At 44.2% G+C, this 23,981-nt stretch overlaps 1 protein-coding gene across 1 annotated transcript in view; it reads right to left on the bottom strand.

Moving 5' to 3' along the window:
• Positions 1-23,273, bottom strand: part of LOC311233397 (rho GTPase-activating protein 26-like) — a 218,321-nt gene extending 195,048 nt beyond the window's left edge. Inside the window, exon 1 of the mRNA XM_084320371.1 lies at positions 22,570-23,273. Within this exon, the coding sequence (XP_084176497.1) occupies positions 22,570-22,723 (154 nt within the window). The 5' untranslated portion in view covers positions 22,724-23,273. The remainder of the gene's footprint in view (positions 1-22,569) is intronic.
• Positions 23,274-23,981: the final 708 nt, after the last annotated feature.

The raw sequence follows: 23,981 nt of genomic DNA, 5'->3' as shown, positions 1-23,981 counted from the left end.
CACCCATACATGGAGACATCTCAACCCGTACAACATGTGAACACTGAATGGTTCTCAGCTGTTCTAACCTGGTTAAAAGACAAGAAACAAACAATGTAGGAGAGAGAGAGAGAGAGAGAGAGAGAGAGAGAGAGAGAGAGAGAGAGAGAGAGAGAGAGAGAGATGAGGAACTGAATAGTGTTCTCACTGTCGCGTATGAGATGGTTTCTCTGCCTGTTTCAGGGTATGGATGCACCGATCCGATATTGGTATCGGCCGCCGATATCAGTAAAATAGCTGGATCGGGTATCGGTAAAAAAAATATATATATATATTTGGACAATGGGTATCGGATCGGTATCGGTATTGGCCGATACCCAAACCCAAGTATCGGTATCAGTATCGGGACTTAAAAAGTCGGATCGGTGCATCCCTATTTCAGGGTTAAAGTCTCAGCACGCAGCGGACTTTCTTTTGAAGTTGTGTCCAGAGGAGCTCTGTAGCGCTGCAGCCGGTGAGTCAGGTGTTTTACCACACGCACCACACAACGCATCCACCCATTAAAACAAGTCAATTCAACAAACTGCTCCACCGCAGTAAAAAGTGGGTTTTTAACCGCCGTGAAGGCACAGCTTGTGTTTTATGAGCAAAGTCAGCAAACAGTAGCAATCAGATTAGCATGGGGCAGATAATAAAATAATTCCTTATAGTTCACCCCCCCCCCCCCTCTCTCTCTCTCCTGTCCTCCTCTGTCACCCAGTCTTCACACTTTCTCTCACTTATTCTCTCTCTCTCTTTGTCTATGTATGTATATGTCTATAGCAACCATACATCAGCTTGAAGCATGGAGAAATATCAACCCGCACAACATAATTAATCTCCAGGCGATCGTGTGTGAACACTGAATGGTTCTCAGCTGTTCTAACCTGGTTAAAAGACAAGAAACAAACAATGTAGGAGAGGGAGAGAGAGAGAGAGAGAGAGAGAGAGAGAGAGAGAGAGAGAGGGGGGGGTGAGAAAGAGGGAGTGAGAGAATGAGAAAGAGAGGTCAAGTCAAGAGTTTTAGAGAGTTTTTAGAGAAAGTGTGTGTGTGTGTGTGTGTGTGTGTGTGTGTGTGTGTGTGTGTGTGTGTGTGTGTGTGTGTGTGTGTGTGTGTGTGTGTGTGTGTGTGAGAAAAAGAGAAGAATAGAGAGAGAGAGGGTGGGAGAAAGAGAGAGGTAGAGAGGGATGGCGGGAGAAAGAGAGGGATAGAGGGGGGGGAAGAAAGAGGGAGAGCGTAAGAAAGAGAGAGGGATAGAGGGAAAGAGAGTGGAACAGAGAGAGGGGGATAGGGGGGGGAAGAGCGAGAGAGGGAGAGGAATAGAGGCGTACATCTGTACATCTATGTAATGTTCCTCTATGTGGTGTACCTCTATGTGGTGTACCTCTATGTGGTGTACCTCTATGTAACGTACCTCTATGTAACGGACCTCTATGTAACGGACCTCTATGTAACGTACATCTATGTAACGTACCTCTATGTGGTGTACCTCTATGTAACGTACCTCTATGTAACGTACCTCTATGTAACGTACCTCTATGTAACAGACCTCTATGTAACGTACCTCTATGTAACGTACCTCTATGTGGCGTACCTCTATGTAACGTACCTCTATGTAACGTACCTCTATGTGGCATACCTCTATGTAACAGACCTCTATGTAACGTACCTCTATGTAACGTACCTCTATGTAACGTACCTCTATGTGGCATACCTCTATGTAACAGACCTCTATGTAACGTACCTCTATGTGGCGTACCTCTATGTAACAGACCTCTATGTAACGTACCTCTATGTAACAGACCTCTATGTGGCGTACCTCTATGTAACGTACCTCTATGTAACGTACATCTATGTAACAGACCTCTATGTAACGTACCTCTATGTAACGTACATCTATGTAACAGACCTCTATGTAACGTACCTCTATGTGGCGTACCTCTATGTGGCGTACCTCTATGTAACGTACCTCTATGTAACGTACATCTATGTAACGTACCTCTATGTAATGTACCTCTATGTGGCGTACCTCTATGTAACGTACATCTGTGTAACGTACCTCTATGTGGCGTTCAGCACCAGTAGTGATTGTTAAGCAGACAGAGGGAGTCCCACGTTAGACTGAGTGAAAACACATGAGCACCAGTAGCACCACACACACAAGGGGGCTTTGTCACTCTACTATTACAATGCAATGTAACTGAATAGGCCCCAGAGCTGAAATATTTAGCAGTCTCTGCCCAGCGGGGGGGGGGGGGGGGGGGGGGGGGGGGGGGGGGCCTGGGCCAAGGCCTGGTATCAAGGAGCAGCCAAGACAATAAAATGAAGAGGCACACAAGGTGAAGATTTACGTTCAGGGAGTTGCACCCTCATCACTTTTCCACTGCCCGTACTGAAGTACTGAATTATAAGCACTGGGTGATGTATATGGATAGAGACTTGTGGCCCCATTACTTTTACTGAGCGATATACTGTCAACTTAGACCTGGGGGAGAAAAATAAATTGTAAAATACTAGGCTTGTTTGTTACCTTCAGAGAAATCAGACATCTTTTTTTAAGCGTAAAAATCTCGATCGAATGATCTTTTTTTTGCCATGAAACATTTTTATGCTTTGATTTGTTACATGAATGTTACATGAATTCAATAATATGTCCTGCTAATAAAAAAGCACATAATCTTTGATTGATAGTGTCCTTGTGTGTGTGTAATGTATATAATCTTTTTTTTCTTTTTTTTATAATTTTTTTTGGGACAGGCGGGGGTTTGGCGGGGGTTTTTCATTTAATGAACCTGTACGTGCAATTTCCTGCAATATAGAGCCTTCAATCTTGACCAATAAAGCTGCTCTTTTCACTATAAAACTCCGTTTATATTGCAGTATGATAGCCAATTACTATAATAATAATATAGATATATATATTAGAGCTGGGCCGTTAACGGCGTTAACGTGCTGCGTTAACGCTATGCTAGTATCGCGCGATAATATAATTAACGCATTAATCTAAAAAAAAAGAAAAAAAAAAAAAAACATTTTACCTTTATTTCGCTGAACACAGATGCTCTTTTTCAGGAACGCCCTGCTTCACATTCACACAGTTCCATTCACACCTGGGAGCTGCCCAGTACAACCACAGTTGACACCATTGGCCACTGAGCAACTCCACTGGAGCAGTTGATTCAAGCCATGTCACATAGTTCAAGTTTGAAATGATTCTTTCTGTTTTGCTCCTGAGAGTGCTAGATACTGTACTGTACTGGTAATATTATTTATTTGTGTTAACTTCTGAATAAAACAACTTATTAAACACAAGTACATCTTATTGAACATTATTTTGATATGTCATCATTACCAATTATCATAGCAAAACAGCTTTTTCAAACAGTCTGTAATGCATTTTGGAAACGGGAGATGGGCTCATGGTGTAATGGGCCACCTGGCCTGAGAAACATAAGGAGGAAAGAAAAAGTAAGGACTTATTGGTCATTATTTGGGTAGAACACACATATTTTGAATGCCTTCTGCAGTTTTTTTTCTTTCTTTTTGAGCCATTTTAATCTAGATTAATTAGATTAAATCCAGGATTGCAGATAGATTAATCTAGATTAAAAAAATTAATCTATGCCCACCTCTAATATATATATATATATATATACTGTATATTGATTTTTCGCTCTTTTATTTTTATTAAATCAATCTCCTTTCAAATAGGCCAAGTTTTTAATAAGAAAGAGAAAAAATACCAACAAGGAACAATAACAGGGTCTGCTGTAAATAGGGATGCACCGATATGAAAATTGGCCGCCGATACCGATACCGATTGTTCAACTAACACTATCGGCCGATACCGATACCGATATTTGTATATTTGTATATAAGTATTTGTTAAAAAAAAAAAAAAAAAAAAAAAATTAATGAAACTACTGTATATTTGTATGTGTATGTTTGTATTTGTAGGCCTCTTTACTTACTTAAAAAAAGGAAACATCAAGAAATATGTTTATGGTATCACTATCTCTCTCCCAGTATCGTCTTGCGGCCTGCAGAGGGATACTATTTTCTCAACCAGAGCTTTCAACCAATGCAATGGAACCATTCTTGCGGCCTGCAGCGGGATACTATTCTCTCAACCAGAGCTTTCAACCAATGCAATGGAACCATTTTGATTGACAGCCGATTCGGCCAATTACGCCACACCGCTAGCACCCACCTCCTGCTGTCCTTACCACCAATCGGCAAGCGTTTCTACTTTCGGGCATGCCGCCATTGTTCTGTTTGCGAGAGCAGAACACACTTAACGTAGCTACGTTAGCTGCCCGGCCCGCCGACCGGCGCTCCACATCATGACCAAATGAGACATAATGATTTTACTGCAACAAATGTTATAATAAAACAAAGCCTTTCTATACATTTGTCTGGTTGAAAACTTTATTAACAGATTGCAGAATGTGTAGTTGGGTACGGAATGAGCAACGGAATGGAACCGAGCTATGAACGGGCTAACGGAGTAATGCCTTGTTTACTGCTATCTTCGGGTAAATAATATGCTTGTTATTGAACGTGTAACACTAACTATATAACGTTATGCCACAAAACGAATGTTTGTGTCATTTTAACAGCAGATACTTTCTTAAATGCCATCTTCCCGAGAGAGGGTGTTGACGGGGAGTTGTGTTATTAATAGCATTGAACAGCTAACCGAAAGCTAGCGTTAACTATTGTTAAAGGTTTAGCCATAACGTTACCTTGGCTAAAGTTGGGGCTATTCATAATGCAGCAATAATGGCTGCAGACCTGCAAGCAAAGTACAGCAAGTTGGCAAAGGAGTATTCCAACACAAATCACATTTTCACCAGTAACGTTAGTCTTGCATCTCCCGGTAGCTAATGAATGGACTCTGAGTAATGCCTTGCTGCTATGGGTAATAATAATATGCTGATGTTATTGTCCGTGTAACACTAACTATATAACGTTAATGCCACAAAACGAATGCCTTGTTAATCATAAGTAGTTACTTTGATGCAGTAGCTTGTGTGTGTGTGTGTGGGGGACGGCGGGCGTTGTGCAGGTAGGTCGCGAGTGAACTTTTTTTTTTTGCCTTTTGACGCTACACAAATTGATGGGTATTTATCGGCGACTGCTATCGGCACATTTGAGCTTATCGGCCGATAGGCCGATAGCAGTCAACAAGGCACTTATCGGCCGATACCGATACCCGACCGATATATCGGTGCACCCCTAGCTGTAAATATAGCCTATTTTCCTTAACAATTGTGTGTATTGAGCCGTACTGTACTGTACCCATTCTGCAATCTGTTATTGATTGATTAAAAATGTTATTAACATATTGCAGAATGGGTACAATATAGTACGGCTCAATACACACAATTGTTAAGGGGATGCAGACCAGAGAAAAACGTTTGTTTTGTTTACATCAGGGTCCCCCATTTACAATTCATAATGAATTGTAAGTAAGGGTGCAATTAACACCGTGCAATCCATTATTTGTGGAGCCCCTTCATTTTCAGACTTTTATTGCATTATTATTATTATTATTATAAAAAAATTCAAAAAGAAAAAAGTAATTTTTTTGGGGCCCCTCGTCACTAGAGGCCCACGGGCCGCGGCCGTCGTTAATCCGGCCCTGCTCGTCTGCCATATAGATAACGAACGTTAAAATTTGCAAACGAAGTCAACGTTATCCAGCTGACACCACATATCTAGATAATATGACAACGTTAGCTAGCGGCTAGCACTAAAGCTAACGCCAACCAGAGGGAAACTTTGTTATTATTATTATTAGAGGATTTACGGTATGACCAGATGGCATTTCGGGACGTGAAACACTTATTGTATTGCGTGGTAAAAGTTCTACCACTCAATAGTAAAGACATGTCTAACATAAATAATCTTTTGTTTGAATAACTTACTGGAAAATCCTGCCTGCCACCAAATGACACACTGATATTTACACTCAGCCTACCTGCAGCGCCAGCGTCGTGCGCCACTGTCTGCTCTGCTGGGGGTGGGAGAGGCACTGGATCAAACCATATGGGGGGGCACGGGGGGTCGCAATCTTTGGAAACTTAAAAACTTGCTATTAAGTGTCATTGCGTATTATTAATTTGATTGAAATTACGTAGTTATGGTTACATTTATATATTGGGGGGGGATATATCATATTTTTCATATGATCAAAAAGTGGTGGAGCAAGAGCATACCTTTGCTCCCCCAAGTTCAATAGTGGGAGAGCAGATGCTCCGAATGCTCCATTACGCAGGCGTCTATGTGTATGTATGTAGGTATATATGTACAGTATGGATGTATGCATGTCGATAGTGGGGCGACAGTGGCTCAGGAGGTAGAGCGGTCATCTAAAGGTTCCCGGTTTGATTCCGGCTCCTCCTGGCTATAAATGCAGTCCATTTACCGTTTCCCATATATGTATTAGGGCTGGGTGATTAATCGAGTTTCAATTTCAATTACGAAGTTGGCTTCCCACGATCATGAAAACAAGACAATCGAGATAAAACAATTATTGTGCCACATGCCGTGTTGCTCTCATTTTGCCAATGCACCCATCCTTCACAGCGGGGTGCTCCGCCCCTCCCCCAAACTGTTGTTTCAGCTGCTGTTGACAGGGAGGGAGCCAGCCATCATGTAACGCAGGGGTTCCCAAACTTTTTCAGCTCGAGACCCAAAAGAGAAATTTGGTGTTTCCCCGGGACCCAAACTTACAAAAATACATCATGAATTGCCATAACATACATTTATAGACTACTGATAAAGAACACAACAAACCATGAATCTCAAATGTATATGAAATGTATTTATTTAATTATAAAAGTACATCACAGCAATATTCAGAGTGTAATGTTAAGTTGCTCACCACCTCATAACATATGTACATACAATTTTTTAACACTTTTAAAAACTGTTCTACTCTCCTTTCTATTTCTCACCGCTTTTTCAACTCTCCATTTCTTACCCCCTCCCTCCGTCCCTCAACCTTAAACCCCAACATTGAGCAACATTCTGATTAATTTGTACTGACTTATTTAAAAATTCTACTGAATTCTATTCATGCTAGAAGGGGTATAATATTTCAACTATGGCACAATGAAATCTAATGCGGTATGTGGCTGGTTGAAGTTTTCTATTCTGGGCTTGGTTTTTGAAAGTGCTATTCTGAGGTCATGCTGAGCATTTAGTCTGACTCTGTTTCTGTATTTGTATTTCAGGTATGCTAGAGTAGAAAACCCAGATTCAAATAAGTATGTGGTGCCAAACTGAATCAACACACCTACAATAAAAAAAAAAAAAAAAAAAATTGTATAAATATTTTTAGTGGCGACCCAATAAAAACGGGTCCGCAAGTTTGGGAAACACTGATGTAACGTGTAGAAGAGGACAGAAAGGGAGAACATATGATGTTCTCAAATCAATGTAATCCAGAATAATCGTGATTATGATTTTTGCCATAATTGAGCAGCCCTAGTATGTATGATTATATAATGTAATGTATGTGTGTGTGTGTGTGTGTGTGTGTGTGTGTGTGTGTGTGTGTGTGTGTGTGTGTGTGTGTGTGTGTGTGTGTGTGTGTGTGTGTCTGTGTCTGTGTCTGTGTCTGTCTCTGTGTGTGTGTGTGCGTGTGTGTGTGCGCAGGGACCGAAACTAAAGCCTGTCGCCCGCCAGGGGCGCTCAGTTTTTACCTTTGGCGCTTGACACTTAGAGGGCTGCCCGCCGTGTGGCGTGTAATCAATCAAGTTCATAACGATACTCTTATTTTGAAAATCTGTGCGGGTCTCATTTCCGCCCCAAGCGCATCTCCAGTCATAATATCGATGGCTCCGGCAGTGAGCAACATTAGGTTCGTATGATACTCTTATTTTGAAGTCATATCCGCCCAGCCCTGCAGCGGGATACTATTCAGGGCTGTACGCTAAGCTTTTTCACTAGGGGCACAATATTTTTAGGGGCACATTTTTAAATAACAATTTTACCATTATTTATATCAATTGTTTTTTATTTAAAAAAAATAAAAAAAATAATTTTATATCATTTTCTTTTAATAATATATATATATTATATAATCATACTTGTAGTTGTATTATCTGCGAGACATCGCCACCACGCAACAAGTCAAAATGCTCGCTATATGCAACCAGCTCCACTGTCTGTGTGTACTCGAGTAGCCTCCAGCTACGGCCAGGATTCTCCGGAGCTGCAGCTGGACCTATACTGTAGCCTCCAGCTACGGCCAGGATTCTCCGGCGCTGCAGCTGGACCCTATTGACTATATTCAGCGTGCCCTCAGCTCGAATACGCATCGACTCAGTGTTATAAGACATTGATATCAGGAGCTATCTGAACTATTTAGTTTAATGGGACGTTTCGTTTTGAACAGTTAGGGTTGGGTACCGTTCACATTTGAACCAGTACCTGGGGATCGATAATGGTATACGACGACAGGGCTTGAGACTAACACCGTCCCGTCGTCCCGGGGGAAATAAAATATGTATTTGGGATGAAGAAAAATCCTCCACGGGGCCGGGACACAGTCGGGACGAAGAGGATTTATTTTCCCCCACTTGGAAAATGTCAACTGCGCCGACTGTCAGTGCGCATATCACTGTCAAACGGTGCGTGTCTTCCGAGTGCTCGCTTTAGTTGACAGTGGCACGAGACCACTGCACGAGACCCGCGGAAATATCAGAATGTTTAATAGAATGTTTAATAAAAGTTCTCGTGGTTCCGGCCATCCTCTAGCCATCCTCTCAGTCAAGGGAGCACTCTCAAACATGCTGCACTATTTGAAGTGTATAACGTTAAACAGAGCAGAAGAAGATGGAATAACAGACACAGACTGACCAACAGGGAACTGCATCCAACCCTAGTACAAAGGCAGGTCTGCGGTGGTGGCTACTGCCACTGCTGGCTCAATGTTCTCGACGGTCACATTTTCATTCGACGGCTCACTAGGAGGTGGAACGCGTCGAAAATATGAAGCAATACTAACTTTACTTTTCTTCATAGGCATAGCTAAATCAGACAGTCAGCCAGTCTATCAGAGTGCTCAATCGATTTTCCCCACTCTCATACCTGAGTGCTCAGCTCGCGTGAGTGGCGTCATCACACGGCTTGGATAATTTAGGAGTGAAATGCGAATGCAAGGCTTGAAATCCCTACTCGCAAGCCCGCCCCCAAATATTATTTACCAATCGCAACGGCCAATTAAAGGGGCAATTTGCGACGAGCTCGTCGCACTGTACAGCCCTGCTATTGGCTAAGGGCTTCTGCTCGCAGTGCTCCTGTCAACACAGAGGCAGTCTGCTCTAGTCTAGAAGAGCGGACCTCCATGAGCTACCGTTACTGTTTAAACAATGACCCAGTCAACTATTCACTTTTAGTTTAATACATGACGAGGCATTGTCTAACGGTATCTAGCTGGCTAGCTACTGATAGCTGCTGATATCAACAAATGCTCCAGCAATAGTCGACTCGAGTGCATAATACCTCCGTTCCCTCGTTAGCTAGCTCACGTTAGCTAGCTAGCTCACGTTAGATCTAGCTGTCCCAGTAAACTAAATTGTCTTAACGTTATCTACCGGGCTAGCAGTAGCTACAGATAGCTCCTGATATCAATGTCTTATAACATTGATTGAATGCGTATTCTAGCTGAGGGCATGTTGAATGTGATTTGACAAAAGAACCGTAACGTTATATCAATAGGGTCCAGCTGCATCGCCGGAGAATCCTTGCATGCTGAATGTAGGGTCTAGCTGAATATAGGGTCTAGCTGCAGGGCCGGAGAATCCTTGCTGGAGCTGGAGGCTACTCAAGTATACACACAGACAGTGGAGCTGTTTGCAGATAGCGAGCATTTTGACTTATTGCGTGGTGGCGATGTCTCGCAGATAATACAACTACAAGTATGATTATATAATATATATTTTTTTTTTTTTAAATTATATAAAATATATATATATATATTTTTAATCAAAAAAAATTTGGCAGGTAAGAAATATGCTTGGCGGGTAGATTCTTCCCATCTACCCGCCACTGGCCGGTGAGTCAAAAAGTTAATTTCGCTGTGTGTGTGCGTGTGCGTGTGTGCACAAGCCACCCCTGACAAAGGCAAGGCAACAATAACCAGAGAGCAGAGCTGAGTCGTGCCCTAATTTCCTCCTCTACACGTCACTGCTAGAGGAAGACCCTCAACCCCCACTGCAGTAGACACACACACACACACACACACACACACACACACACACACACAAGCAGTAAGAACACACACTCATGGGCAGAAATGTACTTGAAATGCAAACACACGGCCATGCATACCAGATATGCACACACACACACACACAAATCTCTTCCCCTTTGTTACCATGTGATGTATTCAAAGGAATGCCGTCAGACCCTAAGCCCCCCACGTCTACTACCCCACTCTCATCTGCAGCCGTGTGTTTCTTTAAAAACAATGTTGTGTAAGACAAGACTGAACCCTCCTCATATCTCTCTCTCTCCCTCCTCACCTCTCTCTCTCTCCCTCCTCACCTCTCTCTCCCTCCTCACCTCTCTCTCTCTCCCTCCTCACCTCTCTCTCTCCCTCCTCACCTCTCTCTCTCTCCCTCCTCACCCTCTCTCTCTCTCTCCCTCCTCACCTCTCTCTCTCTCCCTCCTGCCTCCTCACCTCTCTCTCTCCCTCCTCACCTCTCTTCCTCCTCATATATCTCTCTCTTCTCTCTCTCCTTGAGTCCTTCCTCATATCTCTCTCGCTCCCTCCTCACCTCTCTCTCTCTCTCTCTCTCTCCCACCCCCTCAACACATATTCTTCTTTTGGTTTGTACCATTACAAAGTGGATTCCCTCCCTCCGTGTCCCAGAACTGCAAATTAGTCACGGTCACAGTGTGTGCATGTGTGTGTGTGTGTGTGTGTGTGTTAGTCCCCCATCCATCAGCGTGGTTGACAGTCCAGCCAGTGAATGACTACTATTACCTCCATTACTGCTCACTAAAGCAGCACAGTGGGTGATCTGTGGAGACGTATGAGGAGGAAAACAGAGTGAGACACAAGCCTTTTCCTCACTGAACCACTCCACCTCTTCCTCACTGAACCACTCCACCTCTTCCTCACTGAACCACTCCACCTCTTCCTCACTGAACCACTCCACCTCTTCCTCACTGATCAGCTCCACCTCTTCCTCACTGAACCACTTCACCTCTTCCTCACTGAACCACTCCACCTCTTCCTCACTGAACCACTCCACCTCTTCCTCACTGATCAGCTCCACCTCTTCCTCACTGAACCACTCCACCTCTTCCTCACTGCACTGCTCCACCATCGCATGTAGGGCTGGGTATTGCCACTGATTTCCCAAAACGATTCGATTCCGATTCACAAGGTCCCGAATCGATTCAATTTCTGATTAAATTCGATTCAATGCTATAAAATTGTAATGGTTCAAGGAACCCTCTAACATGCTGCATTGTTAAAAATATCAATGTTTACATTAAGAATTTACTCTCAAGCAGTTACATGAATGTACTTTTTATTGGAACATTGGCTTTTGCATATGTCACGTCTGGGTGATGTCTCAGTAAGTGGTTTTGTAGATTTGTTGTATTTCCACAATCATTATCTATGTATGTCTGTCACTATAGCCAATGGAAATGCTAGAAATGGTCACGTGGGCTGGGAGAACCAATGGAAAATGCCTATCCCGAGGCCAAACTTAATTGCAGACCCCTGGTCTACACCCTTCCCAGACCGACAGTGGGGCAATGCGCGCAAGGACCAGGAAGTGAATTGGCATAACGACTAAATTGGGGGATAAAAAAAATACATATATTTTTTTTGTTGGAAGATTGATCTTGGGATTTTAGGAATCGATAAGCGCTCATTCAAATGAAGATCGATTCAGAATTGGGAAATAGATTTTTTAAACCCAGCCCTAATCGCATGTGTGTGTTCGCTGCATGACTACGTTGCAATGTGTGCTACAAATAAAGGAATAAAGGGAATCGAACCCAGGATCTTCTTCTTTGATCTTTAATAAAAAAATAAATAGAATTTTGCAAGCAGTGCAGGGCTTGACATCACCACCGCCATGCGCCAAATGTGGCTAAAGGAAATGGAAACGTGGCTTTTTTGGCCTTTCGGTGATGGAAGAAATCGACTTCCCGTGACAGCATTTGGAAACCGACACCACCACCGTGTTCGCCATCAAGAACGATCTCAAGGACGGCCCTGTCTCTTCGTTTGGACCCCCGGGAATATTTGGAATAATTTTTGGAAAGTTGTGCGTCGAGAGAAAAGAGAGAAAGAAAGAAAAGGCTTGTGATCTTTTAGTTTTCTCTCCGCTGCTCCGCGACCAGCGACTCGTCGCGCGTCATGCATGTCAAATGTATCATATTGATCACTGCGCGGTGCGCGCCGTCGGAGATGCGGGTCGCCACAGGCTCGGCTGCAGCATTTTGCCAGGACCCTGCCTATGATTCCTGAGCGCTGCCGTGCCGCCTGAACGCACGTGCGGTGGCACCACTATCCCGCCTGAACGCACGCGCGGTGGCACCGCTATCCCGCCTGAACGCACGCGCGGTGGCACCGCTATCCCGCCTGAACGCACGCGCGGTGGCACCGTTATCCCGCCTGAACGCACGCTCCGCGGTGGCACCGCTATCCCACCTGAACGCACGCGCGGTGGCACCGTTATCCCGCCTGAACGCACGCTCCGCGGTGGCACCGCTATCTCGCCTGAACGCACGCGTGTATCGTTAATGAACTGTACCCGATATTTATATAATATCGTCATATCGCCCAGCCCTACATTATACTGTCGAAACTACGAAAAAGATGGTGATATATGTGGGCCATGTGGCCCAGCCTGACCTCAAAGAAACAGTGGCTGGCTTTTTTTTATTGCTAGGAGACAGCTAAAACACTACCTGTTAACACAAGTCATTAGCAACACTGTGCCAACGAGTGGAGTAGAATCATTTCAGGAGTTACGGAACACTCAAATAATGTGTCTTCTTTGTATGCTAGAGGCAATATGGCAGAAAAGTTAAATATTGCACTGTAGTAAAAAAAAAATTAAAAAAAAACGCGGAGCGCCGTCATAATGAAGTGATTCTTTGTGCTCAGATCACACAGCGGGACGACTCTACGTCCCGGTTCATTCATATACGCTCCGATTCCACTGTCCCGTCTCACAGAGACACCGACTCTCTCTGTCTGTATCCTGTTCTCTTTATTCCTCTCCGTTTCTATTTCTGCATCCGTCTCTCCGTCTCTTTCCCCAGTCTTTCTGCGCCCTCTCTCTCTCCACCCCCCCCACCCCCGTCTCTCTCTCTCTCTCTCCATCCCTCCCTCCCTCCCTCCAACTCCCTCTCTCTCCATCCCTCCCTCCCTCCCTCCAACTCCCTCCCTCTCTCTCTAGTGTAAATTAGACCTGAGAGTCTCTATGTCATCTGTAATCTTCCATCTGGTGTGGTCACCCCATCCGCCTGCCTGGTGGAGGTCAGAATACACACTCTCAGGTTACACAGTGTAGACCCTGGACGGACACACACACATATACTGTATAAGTGTGCATGCGCGCACATACACACACACACACACACACACAAATATGCATACAGGAACTGGACACACACAAACACATGCATACAAAAACTGGACACGCGCATGAAACTCGAACACATGCATCATGATGCATACAAAAACTGGACGGACACGCATGCAGAGAAACACGTGTGAGTTTTTAAACCTACAGCTTCTACTAACCAGCTCCACCCTGAGATATGAGCTCTCTTGTTCCATCTGTTCAGGCCACGGTTTAATGCTTATGGAAGATGATATGTGTGACAGAATGATAAAGTCATACCTTCGCAGTGTGTGTGTGTGTGTGTGTGTGTGTGTGTGTGTGTGTGTTCTATAACTCCAGGAAATGTTGAAAACAGCTTTGTCATTCTAGAAGACCATGACCTCACAGAGGTGACTGGGAGGCATCGACAGAAAGGGCTATTTATAGTACCGGTGGTATACAGTGTTTTTTTTTACCCAGATCATTGATTGGTTGGTCGGTCAGTGTGATCGTCTACATCTCAGCACTGAGGCCAATCAATGTTTTCTTCCCACAATCAGTCACCACGACAGAGGAAGACGGGGCCGATGATGACATGTCAACGGTGGGGAGTGAGATTCATACCCGTGATGATGACGTCATCATCACTTCATGAGACGCACCAGAGCCACCGGGGACAAGCAACAAAGATCTGTCCTTGTCACAAAGATGATGTTTGGGAACGGAGCGATGTTCAGCCCAGCGGAATGTAGGGATAGTGTTGAACGACACACAGTGATATGGCTGGTGGGGCCGTGTGTGCCCTCTTTAGGCACACTGCAGGTGAGAGTGGGCCAAGTCGGATTTGGTCAAATCTTGATTCTTTCATGACAAGTGTGTGAGGAACACATATAGGGCTGACCCCTATTAATCGATTAGTCGACTAATCGGTCGAAAGGGGCCGTAGTCGACTGGCCAACCTCTTAGTCGAATATAATTTTAAAAAAAAGATAAAAATGTAATTTTTTTTTTTATCATTTTTTTCAAAAGAAAATAGGCATAGAAGCGTGGCTAACGCTAATGGCATGGCACGCATACCAGAGGCTAACTGCCTAAGAAAACAGGCACAGAGGCACTGAAAGAGGATTTCACCCATCTAATGAACACACTATACTAAACAAATATCAAGATGTATCCATCAGTGGACCAATTGCATGCTTTTGCAGAGGACAAGAAGCCTTCAGTCGACTCCTTCAGACATTAAGCACCCCCCACAGCCCAAATGGAATGATAAAAAAAAAGATTAAAAGAAAATTAAATTAAAAATATTATACTTTTTTTCTTTTTTTTTTTTTTTTTTAAGTCGACCAATAGTCGACTAACGGCAAATTTTGGCCAATCCTAGTCGACCATCCAAATCCTTAGTCGGGGACAGCCCTAAACACATATAACATTGAATCTCATCTTTTCAATTTTCATTTGGGCCACTTTCATAATGTGATCCTAAATCAGACACAGTATATGAACAGCCATGCGACTTACATGCGACTTACACGTCACTCTAGATTGACATTCGTCATCATTTCTTACGTCCATCTTCTTTATTGTTAATTTGCGCATGCGGGGGTCAGTTCAGAAGTGTCACCAGTTCACACTGGAATCTGATATTGGCCACATTTAAAAAAAAAAAAAAAATGCCATACAAGAAAGATCCGATCTGAGCATTAAATCAGAATTGAGCACTATGGCATGCAGCAGTGTGAACGTAGCAACTGAACGTAGTCTGTTGGTCCATTAAATTAGTCCGGTCGGTTTGGTCCTGGGCTTGTTTTATGCTCAAACGTCAATTATGTTCAGTATCCAAGGCAACATGACTGAGGTTGTATCCTAGTCAGAAGATGAGGTGTGTGGATAACATGGCTGCCAAACATCTATGAACCTCCCCTCTTTTTCAAAGATAGTGTCTAGATCCCATAGCCGGGAAGCACGTTATTACATGCTTACATGTTATTTCTAGGGATGTCCGATATTATCGGCCGATATTGGCATTAAAATGTGATATCGGAAAACAGGCACAGAGGCACTGAAAGAGGATTTCACCCATCTAATGAACACACTATACTAAACAAATATCAAGATGTATCCATCAGTGGACCAATTGCATGCTTTTGCAGAGGACAAGAAGCCTTCAGTCGACTCCTTCAGACATTAAGCACCCCCCACAGCCCAAATGGAATGATAAAAAAAAAGATTAAAAGAAAATTAAATTAAAAATATTATACTTTTTTTCTTTTTTTTTTTTTTTTTTAAGTCGACCAATAGTCGACTAACGGCAAATTTTGGCCAATCCTAGTCGACCATCCAAATCCTTAGTCGGGGACAGCCCTAAACACATATAACATTGAATCTCATCTTTTCAATTTTCATTTGGGCCACTTTCATAATGTGATCCTAAATCAGACACAGTATATGAACAGCCATGCGACTTACATGCGACTTACACGTCACTCTAGATTGACATTCGTCATCATTTCTTACGTCCATCTTCTTTATTGTTAATTTGCGCATGCGGGGGTCAGTTCAGAAGTGTCACCAGTTCACACTGGAATCTGATATTGGCCACATTAAAAAAAAAAAAAAAAATGCCATACAAGAAAGATCCGATCTGAGCATTAAATCAGAATTGAGCACTATGGCATGCAGCAGTGTGAACGTAGCAACTGAACGTAGTCTGTTGGTCCATTAAATTAGTCCGGTCGGTTTGGTCCTGGGCTTGTTTTATGCTCAAACGTCAATTATGTTCAGTATCCAAGGCAACATGACTGAGGTTGTATCCTAGTCAGAAGATGAGGTGTGTGGATAACATGGCTGCCAAACATCTATGAACCTCCCCTCTTTTTCAAAGATAGTGTCTAGATCCCATAGCCGGGAAGCACGTTATTACATGCTTACATGTTATTTCTAGGGATGTCCGATATTATCGGCCGATATTGGCATTAAAATGTGATATCGGAAAATATCGGTATCGGTTTTCAAAAAAAGAAATAAAAATACTTTAGATTTCTATAACCTTTATTTACCCAGGCAAGCAAGTAAGAACAAATTCTGGTTTTATTTATTGTCAAAAGTATGCATAATGTTGTGTTAATTCCACAACAAGAGATATGTAATGTTAATTACCTGAAATTATTCCGTTTTTGGGGGGGGGGGGGGGGGGGACCCTGCATATATCGGTATCGGTTCATATCGGTATCGGAAATTAAGAGTTGGACAATATCGGTATAGGTAAAAAAGCCAATATCGAGCATCCCTAGTTATTTCTAATTCTTAGGTGTTTTGAGTGGTTAACGTTAAGGGTTAAGATAAAGGGTCGGGATAGGTTTATAAACAAACAACCATTTCTGTGAAAATTATTACGAATTATGGCTTTGCATCAAGAAGTGACGATTCCCATGGCAACGTCCTTCCAGGATATGGGATCTAGACCCCAGCCTTCTCCACTAGGATCGCCCCTCACACCTTTCCCTAAACTACTGGGTCAGCTGCAAACCGGGGAAACATTGTGTCAGTGTGTTATTTAAGATGTCAAAACATCCAGCAGTAAAAGCCCTAGCCGGTAATTAGGGTTAGTTTAGGTGATTAAGCATTTCAACTGGCTACATAATAACAGGTTGGATCTGGCCTTACACAACATCTGGGGAACACAAACTGGGGAATAGCTGCTGCTGCGTGTGTGTGTGTGTGTGTGTGTGTGTGTGTGTGTGTGTGTGTGTGTGTGTGTGTGTGTGTGTGTGTGTGTGTGTGTGTGTGTGTGTGTGTGTGTGTGTGTGTGTGTGTGTGTGTGTGTGTGTGTGTGTGTGTGTGTGTCGTGTGTGTGTGTGTCGTGTGTGACGTGTGTCTATAAATGTGTGTGAGAGCCGAGGAGTCCATTAGTTTCTGTGTGTATGCCCTCACAAACAATGAGATTGCGTGATTGCATGAGTGTGTATAAGACCACAGGTTTGAAAAGCATCTGTACCGGTATGTGTATGTGTGTAGTGTGTGTGTGTATGTGTGTATGTGCTACAGCTACCACCAGGATGGAACAACAAACTCTTCTCGTCTCAAACCAACATCTGATGTGCACAGCAACAGCAACCACACGCTGCTTCACAAGTACTTATTCCCAAGTAACACAAGGTTTCATCTATACAGGAATATGTCATTGTGTTCCCCTTGTTTAAGCGTCACAGGACCGTCATTAAAGTTACAATCCGGCATTTACTTCACATCTAAACTTTGGGTAGCCTATATTCATAAAGAAAATGTTACTTCGGGCGGCTACGTGGTGCAGTGGGCAAGGCGCTCACCACGAATGCTGGAGACGCTGGGTTCGCCTGTTCGAGCCCAGCGCTCCACATTACTTTCAGTTTAGCTGGTCGTCCGTACTAATACACATTTGGCAGTATTAGGGGGTGGGAAGCTGGTGGGTGGGGATCGGGCGTTGTGGACAGAGACTCCTACAGGTCGGTTGGTGCGCCTGCGCAGGAGAATCAGGAAGTGACGGGGGCGGGGCCCCTCCAAAGCACAGACCCCTGACGCTGAAAGATCACGCCGCGCAGGTGAAAAGATGCGACTGCGGTTACCTCGAGTATCGGAGGGGGCTCATGCTATGTATGACTTAGTCCACATTGCAGCCGGCTTGTGGGAGGCAAGAAACAGCGTTCGAGACAGGGGAGGGTTGAATTGGATGATACGAAATTGGGATGGGAGAAAAATAGAAACTGGGAGAAAAAGTGGATACAAAAAATATATATATATTTACTTGAACATTATTACTCAGCTGATAGAGTTGTTGTACCCTTCCTGCTGACTTGTAAGTGTCTTTGGATCAAAGCGTCAGCTACTGTAAGTGACAAAATGTAAATGTGAATGTGGTAACGTTAAGACGCTCTATAGAACAATGTTATCCGATCACAGCTCGAACTACACTGTCTGTTTAACACTGATTTACCAATATAAACAAACAACGGTCATCAGCGGCTCAGACAACACATTTCAGGGTGAAAAACGTCTTCAAATCCAGTAAATCACTATTAATGTAAATTCACCCGTGGGCCATAAAGCAATCATGGACTGGCACCGTAATGACCGTAATGACTGGATGTTTGTTGGTTGTGTACAGAATAAATCATGGTAAAGCCCTCCGGTAAGGGATGAGAGCGGTATGGCTGCGCGTGGTGCTTATAGAAATGTTGTCGCGTTCCCTTTTCTGCGGTGACACCACGCATGTAGCGGTTACAACCAAAACACATGTGAGCGAGGCTGCTGAGCAGCGAGGAGCAAACACCCTGGCAACACCCAGAAGCAATTAGCGACAGCAGCAGGACCCGAGGGAGCGTCCCGGAAGGAGCCGTTCTGTCATTCTGCCTCTCTTAGGCCTCTTGAGAACATCGCCGCCACGGGAGTCGAGGTGCATTGAAAGGTGTGGCGTGACTCGTGATGGTTTTACGCTGGCTGACGCTGACAGTTTTAACTATTTAGATGACTGAGAGCTTCAAACTCCTTATGAAAAATTCAGCTGCTCACAAAAATAGAACTGTTTAGATTTGGCCAGGTGCATTCTGGGCCCCAGCAGCAATAACGCTGTTATAATGGAACAATAGCTAGTACATGAGTGTGTGTGTGTGTGTGTGTGCGTGTGCGTGTGCGGGTGTGTGTGTGTGGGGGGGGGGGGGTGTCTCTCTCTCTCTGTTGGTGTATACTTACTGTATGCCTCTCTCTCTCTGTTGATGTGTGTGTGTCTCTCCCTCTCTCTCCCCTGTCTCTCTCTCTGTTGATGTGTATAGTGTGTCTCTCTCTCACTTTGTATAAATGTCTCTCTCTCTCTGTTAGTGTGTGTGTGTGTGTGTGTGTGTGTATGTGTGTGTGTGTGTGTGTGTGTGTGAGTCTCTCTCTGTTGATGTGCATGCGTCTCTCTCTCCCTCTCTCGATTTGTGTATAGTCTCTCTCTCTCTCTGTTAGTGTGTGTGTGTGTGTGTGTGTCTTCTATCCCCAGGCCATCAGGATGCTCAACGAACAATAACACTATGTAACAACCATCACATGCACTCACAGGACACACATCCACACGCACACACTCACTTTAAACAAACAACACACTGCAGCACCCACTTTACACACTTTAGAACACCTAGACACACTTTATATTTATTGGCAAAGAATTTGCACTACAACCCATACCTCATTACACCTTACTGTAAATTGTACCTAAATTGTACCTCATCCCATTTCTGCTTTGCACTATATAGTATATTGTATATTATATTGTATGCCATACAATAATGTATGGTAACTCGGTTACTTCTACTCTGCATTGAACATTGTACATGTGTACATACTGAACACTTGTGTCTACGTACGTGACTTCTATTTTTTACTTGCTATACTTATTTTATACTTATCTATTTTTGTCTAGCACAGTCTCTGGAGCGTAACAGAAAGAAGCATTTTGTATAAAAGTATTCTGTACTTCTAATAAAGAAACTTGAGAACTTGTCTCGCTCTCTCCCTCCCCTGTCTCTCTCTGTTGATGTGTATGTGTGTCTCTCTCTCTAGCTTTGTATATATGTCTCTCTCTCTCTCTGTTAGTGTGTGTGTGTCTCTCTCTCCCCTGTCTCTCTCTGTTGTTGTGTGTGTGTCTCTCTCTGTTGATCTCTCTCTCTCTCTCGCTCTCTCTCTCCCTCTCTCTTTCTCTCTGACCTCAGTAAATCAGGTCATGCTGATTGCTAGATCTCCCTAATGGACAATAGCAGAATTGTCCAGACAGTTGACAGTCAGCTGACGAGGCTTTGTGATAGAGAGCAATAGAGAGCTCCTCCGTGTTCTTGGCTTATGACCAGTTTGTTTTGTTTTTAAACCATCCATCAGAGGTAGATAGGAAATGGAAACTTCAGGTAAGGTTGAGGCTGGAACAGAGTGGAACAGAGTGCGTGGCGTGCCACGCCGCCACGGTCTGCCCTGGACATTCCAGTGTTTTCCTATTCTGGCTTTAGCCGTGTGAAGCCTAGTACACCTCCCAGCATTGTCCCGCATAGCCCTTGTAATGTGTGGGTCAATTGTACTGCACCTGTACACTCTGTACTCTGTTATTACTCTGCCATGTCACAAGACAAAAGCCTCATACACTCTTAAAAAGAAGACGTTGACTAAACACATTCGGGTGTGTTGAAAAAAACAACACACAACATGTTGGTTATTTTCATAACACACACCTGGACGTACGTATCTACGTATTATGGCTGGGAGGTATACCGAATATGGAGGTATACCATCATTGTTCCATTCAAAAGTATGCATTTCTACTATACCATCATACATATAGCAATAAAAAAAAAATCAAGTTAATCGAGGAAAGAAAAAGTCCTTGCAGCAGTATTAAAAATAACAGAAAATAGACCATTTTGAATTAAACAGCACCACTTGTATTACAAGATAGAATATAATGTCATATCACATTGTAATTTGTGCTAAAAAAATGAAATACGGTTGAAACTAAGAAAGATAATAGTGATATGATATTCTGGGCATATAGCTAAAGGGACTAAACTGTGTTATTTCAACATATCTAAAAAGAAATACAAGATATATAATGCAATGTATTCTTATTCTTAGTTGGCCATAAACAAGCTTTTACTTCGGACTCTGATTCGCTGAATTGTTTGATTCATTCTCTTTAGGTGAGTATCACATATTATAGTCCAACCCTGGAGGGCTGTAATTTCACCTCCTGTCTTCTCTCGGTCGTCGTACTGGAACCGGCCCATGTAAGTAACAGCATTGTCTCAGAGCAGCTTCATACAACACACGCCAAGTTACTGGAAGCGGCAAATATTGGCTTAAAACACAAACGTTGACTGAATGAGGGAGTGAGTGTTCCGCTATAATAGCCTGCTACCACATAGCTAATAAGGGTTTATGAACAACCAACCAAATGTTAGCCAGTGTGATGAGGACCCCTAGTATTAGTCAACACTCACTCACTCGTTTTCCTTTTGAAAATCAAGTCAAAAGGTCATATTGCCCTAAGCACTGTGACTGGTGTTTGTCCTACATAATGGGTCATGGCACAGCCCTCTGCCCAGCACCACCACCGGTCTCCAAGCCACCAGGGAGCAGCACCGAGCAATCAAGTCCAATCAAAAGCACATCCTCTTCATTGGCCAACCGCATTTCACTGTATGCCCTGGTGGTATGTATGTGATGAACAAACTCTTGAATCTTGAATCATTTGGACAAAGGGCGATAATACCAGAGGATTCATTCCAACTATCATGTTACACTCACACTCCACACATCGCAACACAGTGACCCCAGCCAGGGAGAGAGCAGGGCTCAGGCTCCGGGCCACAGCACCAATGTCACAGGTGTCATTCAAGCCAGCAAGAGGCTAGAGCATCCCATCAGGGTGAGGCCTCTACCCACAGTCTCTATAGTCCTGTGCTTCATGGCAGCAGCAGCAGCAGCAGCAGTGCTATGTTCAGTTGAAGGACAGTATTTCTACCAGAGCAGTGAGTTCACCGGGCCTCTCTCTTCTGCTGCTGCTTGTGAACACCGTCTGACACCAGTGAGGCTGCCGGCCTGAGTGATCCTGAACAATCAATCAGGGGACGGTGGTGGAGATCCAATCACAAGAGCCGTTGTAGTAGTAGTAACTAAAGTCCACATCTGTATTAACAATGAACAACTTCCGCTCATTACAAAAACACCCTATCATCCCACAGATTGAACTGATGCTGATCACTAGAGAGTGTGCCAGTGAGGATCATCATCATCATCATCATGACCAGCATCGTCCTCATCATCATCATCAGGTGATGCTACACCATGTTCAGCATCAGGTCGCCTCGCCTCCTTAACTTCTGCTCCAACCCTTTCCTCACACACCTCTTGCCTACTGGCGGCGCACACACACACACAATTATTATCTCTCTCTCTTACTTTTCAGTGTCTGGATCAGCGCCTTCCCGTCTTTGATCAGCTCCTTGATGAACTTGTTGGTCTTGTCCAGCTCCAGCTCGTGAGACTTCAGCCGCTCCCTGAACTGCGGGCTGTCCAGGTAGCAGTCGCTGAACTCCAGAGCGGGCAGCCCCATGGTGTTCCCACTGTCCGCCGGACCAGCAGGCTCCGGAGCGGAGGAGGAGGGGGAGGAGGAGGAGGAGGAGAAGGGGAAAGAAATATTCCACTCGGAGTCGGACCGCTGCTGCTGGTAGTGGTAGTGTTGGTGCTGCAGCTGTTGGTGGAATGATGTACAATCCGATTACAACCAGAAGACAGGCTACAGCACAGTGTGTCAATATATCCGGAAGAATGCAGCGTACAACATAACCTCGATGTCCCTCACCCGGCAACAAGCACTGTTATCTTTTAGCCTATCGCCACATGCAACTGATGAGAAAAAGGGGTTTTGGATCTTCTTTCTTTCTTTCTTTCTTTCTTTTTAGAACAGTAGTCTTATTACAATCCGAAACGGCATCCTCCTCCCTCCTTCACAAGAAAAGTCACACGCGAAATAACTGTCCTTCTTATTTTGAGTAGTAGGAATAAAAAAGTGCGCCCGGGAGGTTCGAGTCCCCACTTCTCGCCTGTCAGCGGGGCCAGCAGGTAAACCTGTGCTGCATTCCTCACGACCACGTCATTCCGGACCGGGGAGAGAGGACCGGAGAGAGAGAGAGGACCGGAGAGAGAGAGAGAGAGAGAGAGAGAGAGAGAGAGAGAGAGAGAGAGAGGACCGGAGAGAGAGAGGGAGGACCCGGGAGAAGGTGGAAAGAGAAAAAAACTAGGCTGGTAATTGTTGCGATCTCTTCCCTGGGCGTTTTAAACGCAGAGCTTGTTTCTCCAGAGCAGCGCTCCTCTCTCGGCGCTGCTGGCGTCCTGTGTATTCAACCTACCCCGACACAGATAATCCCGTGTGTGACGTCTCTCTGAGCCAATGGCACGGCCGGGTTTGGGGAGGGAGGGTGGGAGGGGCGGGGCGGGGCGGAGAGGAGCTACATTTGTAGCGGGATGGGAACACACAGGGAAACTGCGGTGACGTCACTTCAGTCAGAGCGGGGAGTTTCTGCCTGTGGTGGGGGGGGGGGGGGGGGGTGTCCTGTCCCCTTAACAGACACACAGGCTGTGCAGAATACAACAACCGTTTTTACAACTGTCATTTGAGTGACTATGAATTGAAAATGGGGGACCCTGATGTAAACAAGACAAACGTCTTTCTCTGGTCTGCAATTGTGTGTATTGAGCCGTACTGAACCCATTCTGCAATCTGTTAAATAAAGTTTTCATTCATTCATTCATTCATTCACTACTTACATTAGGTGCAATGATGACTGATAGGAACGTTTTGAGAGGTTTAA

This window comes from Notolepis coatsorum (genome assembly GCF_963971535.1).
Source record: "Notolepis coatsorum genome assembly, chromosome: 8".
Classification (NCBI taxonomy): Eukaryota; Metazoa; Chordata; class Actinopteri; order Aulopiformes; family Paralepididae; genus Notolepis; species Notolepis coatsorum.
The sequence above is the reverse complement of the archived record's forward strand: the minus strand, read 5'-3'. Positions and strand labels throughout refer to the sequence as shown.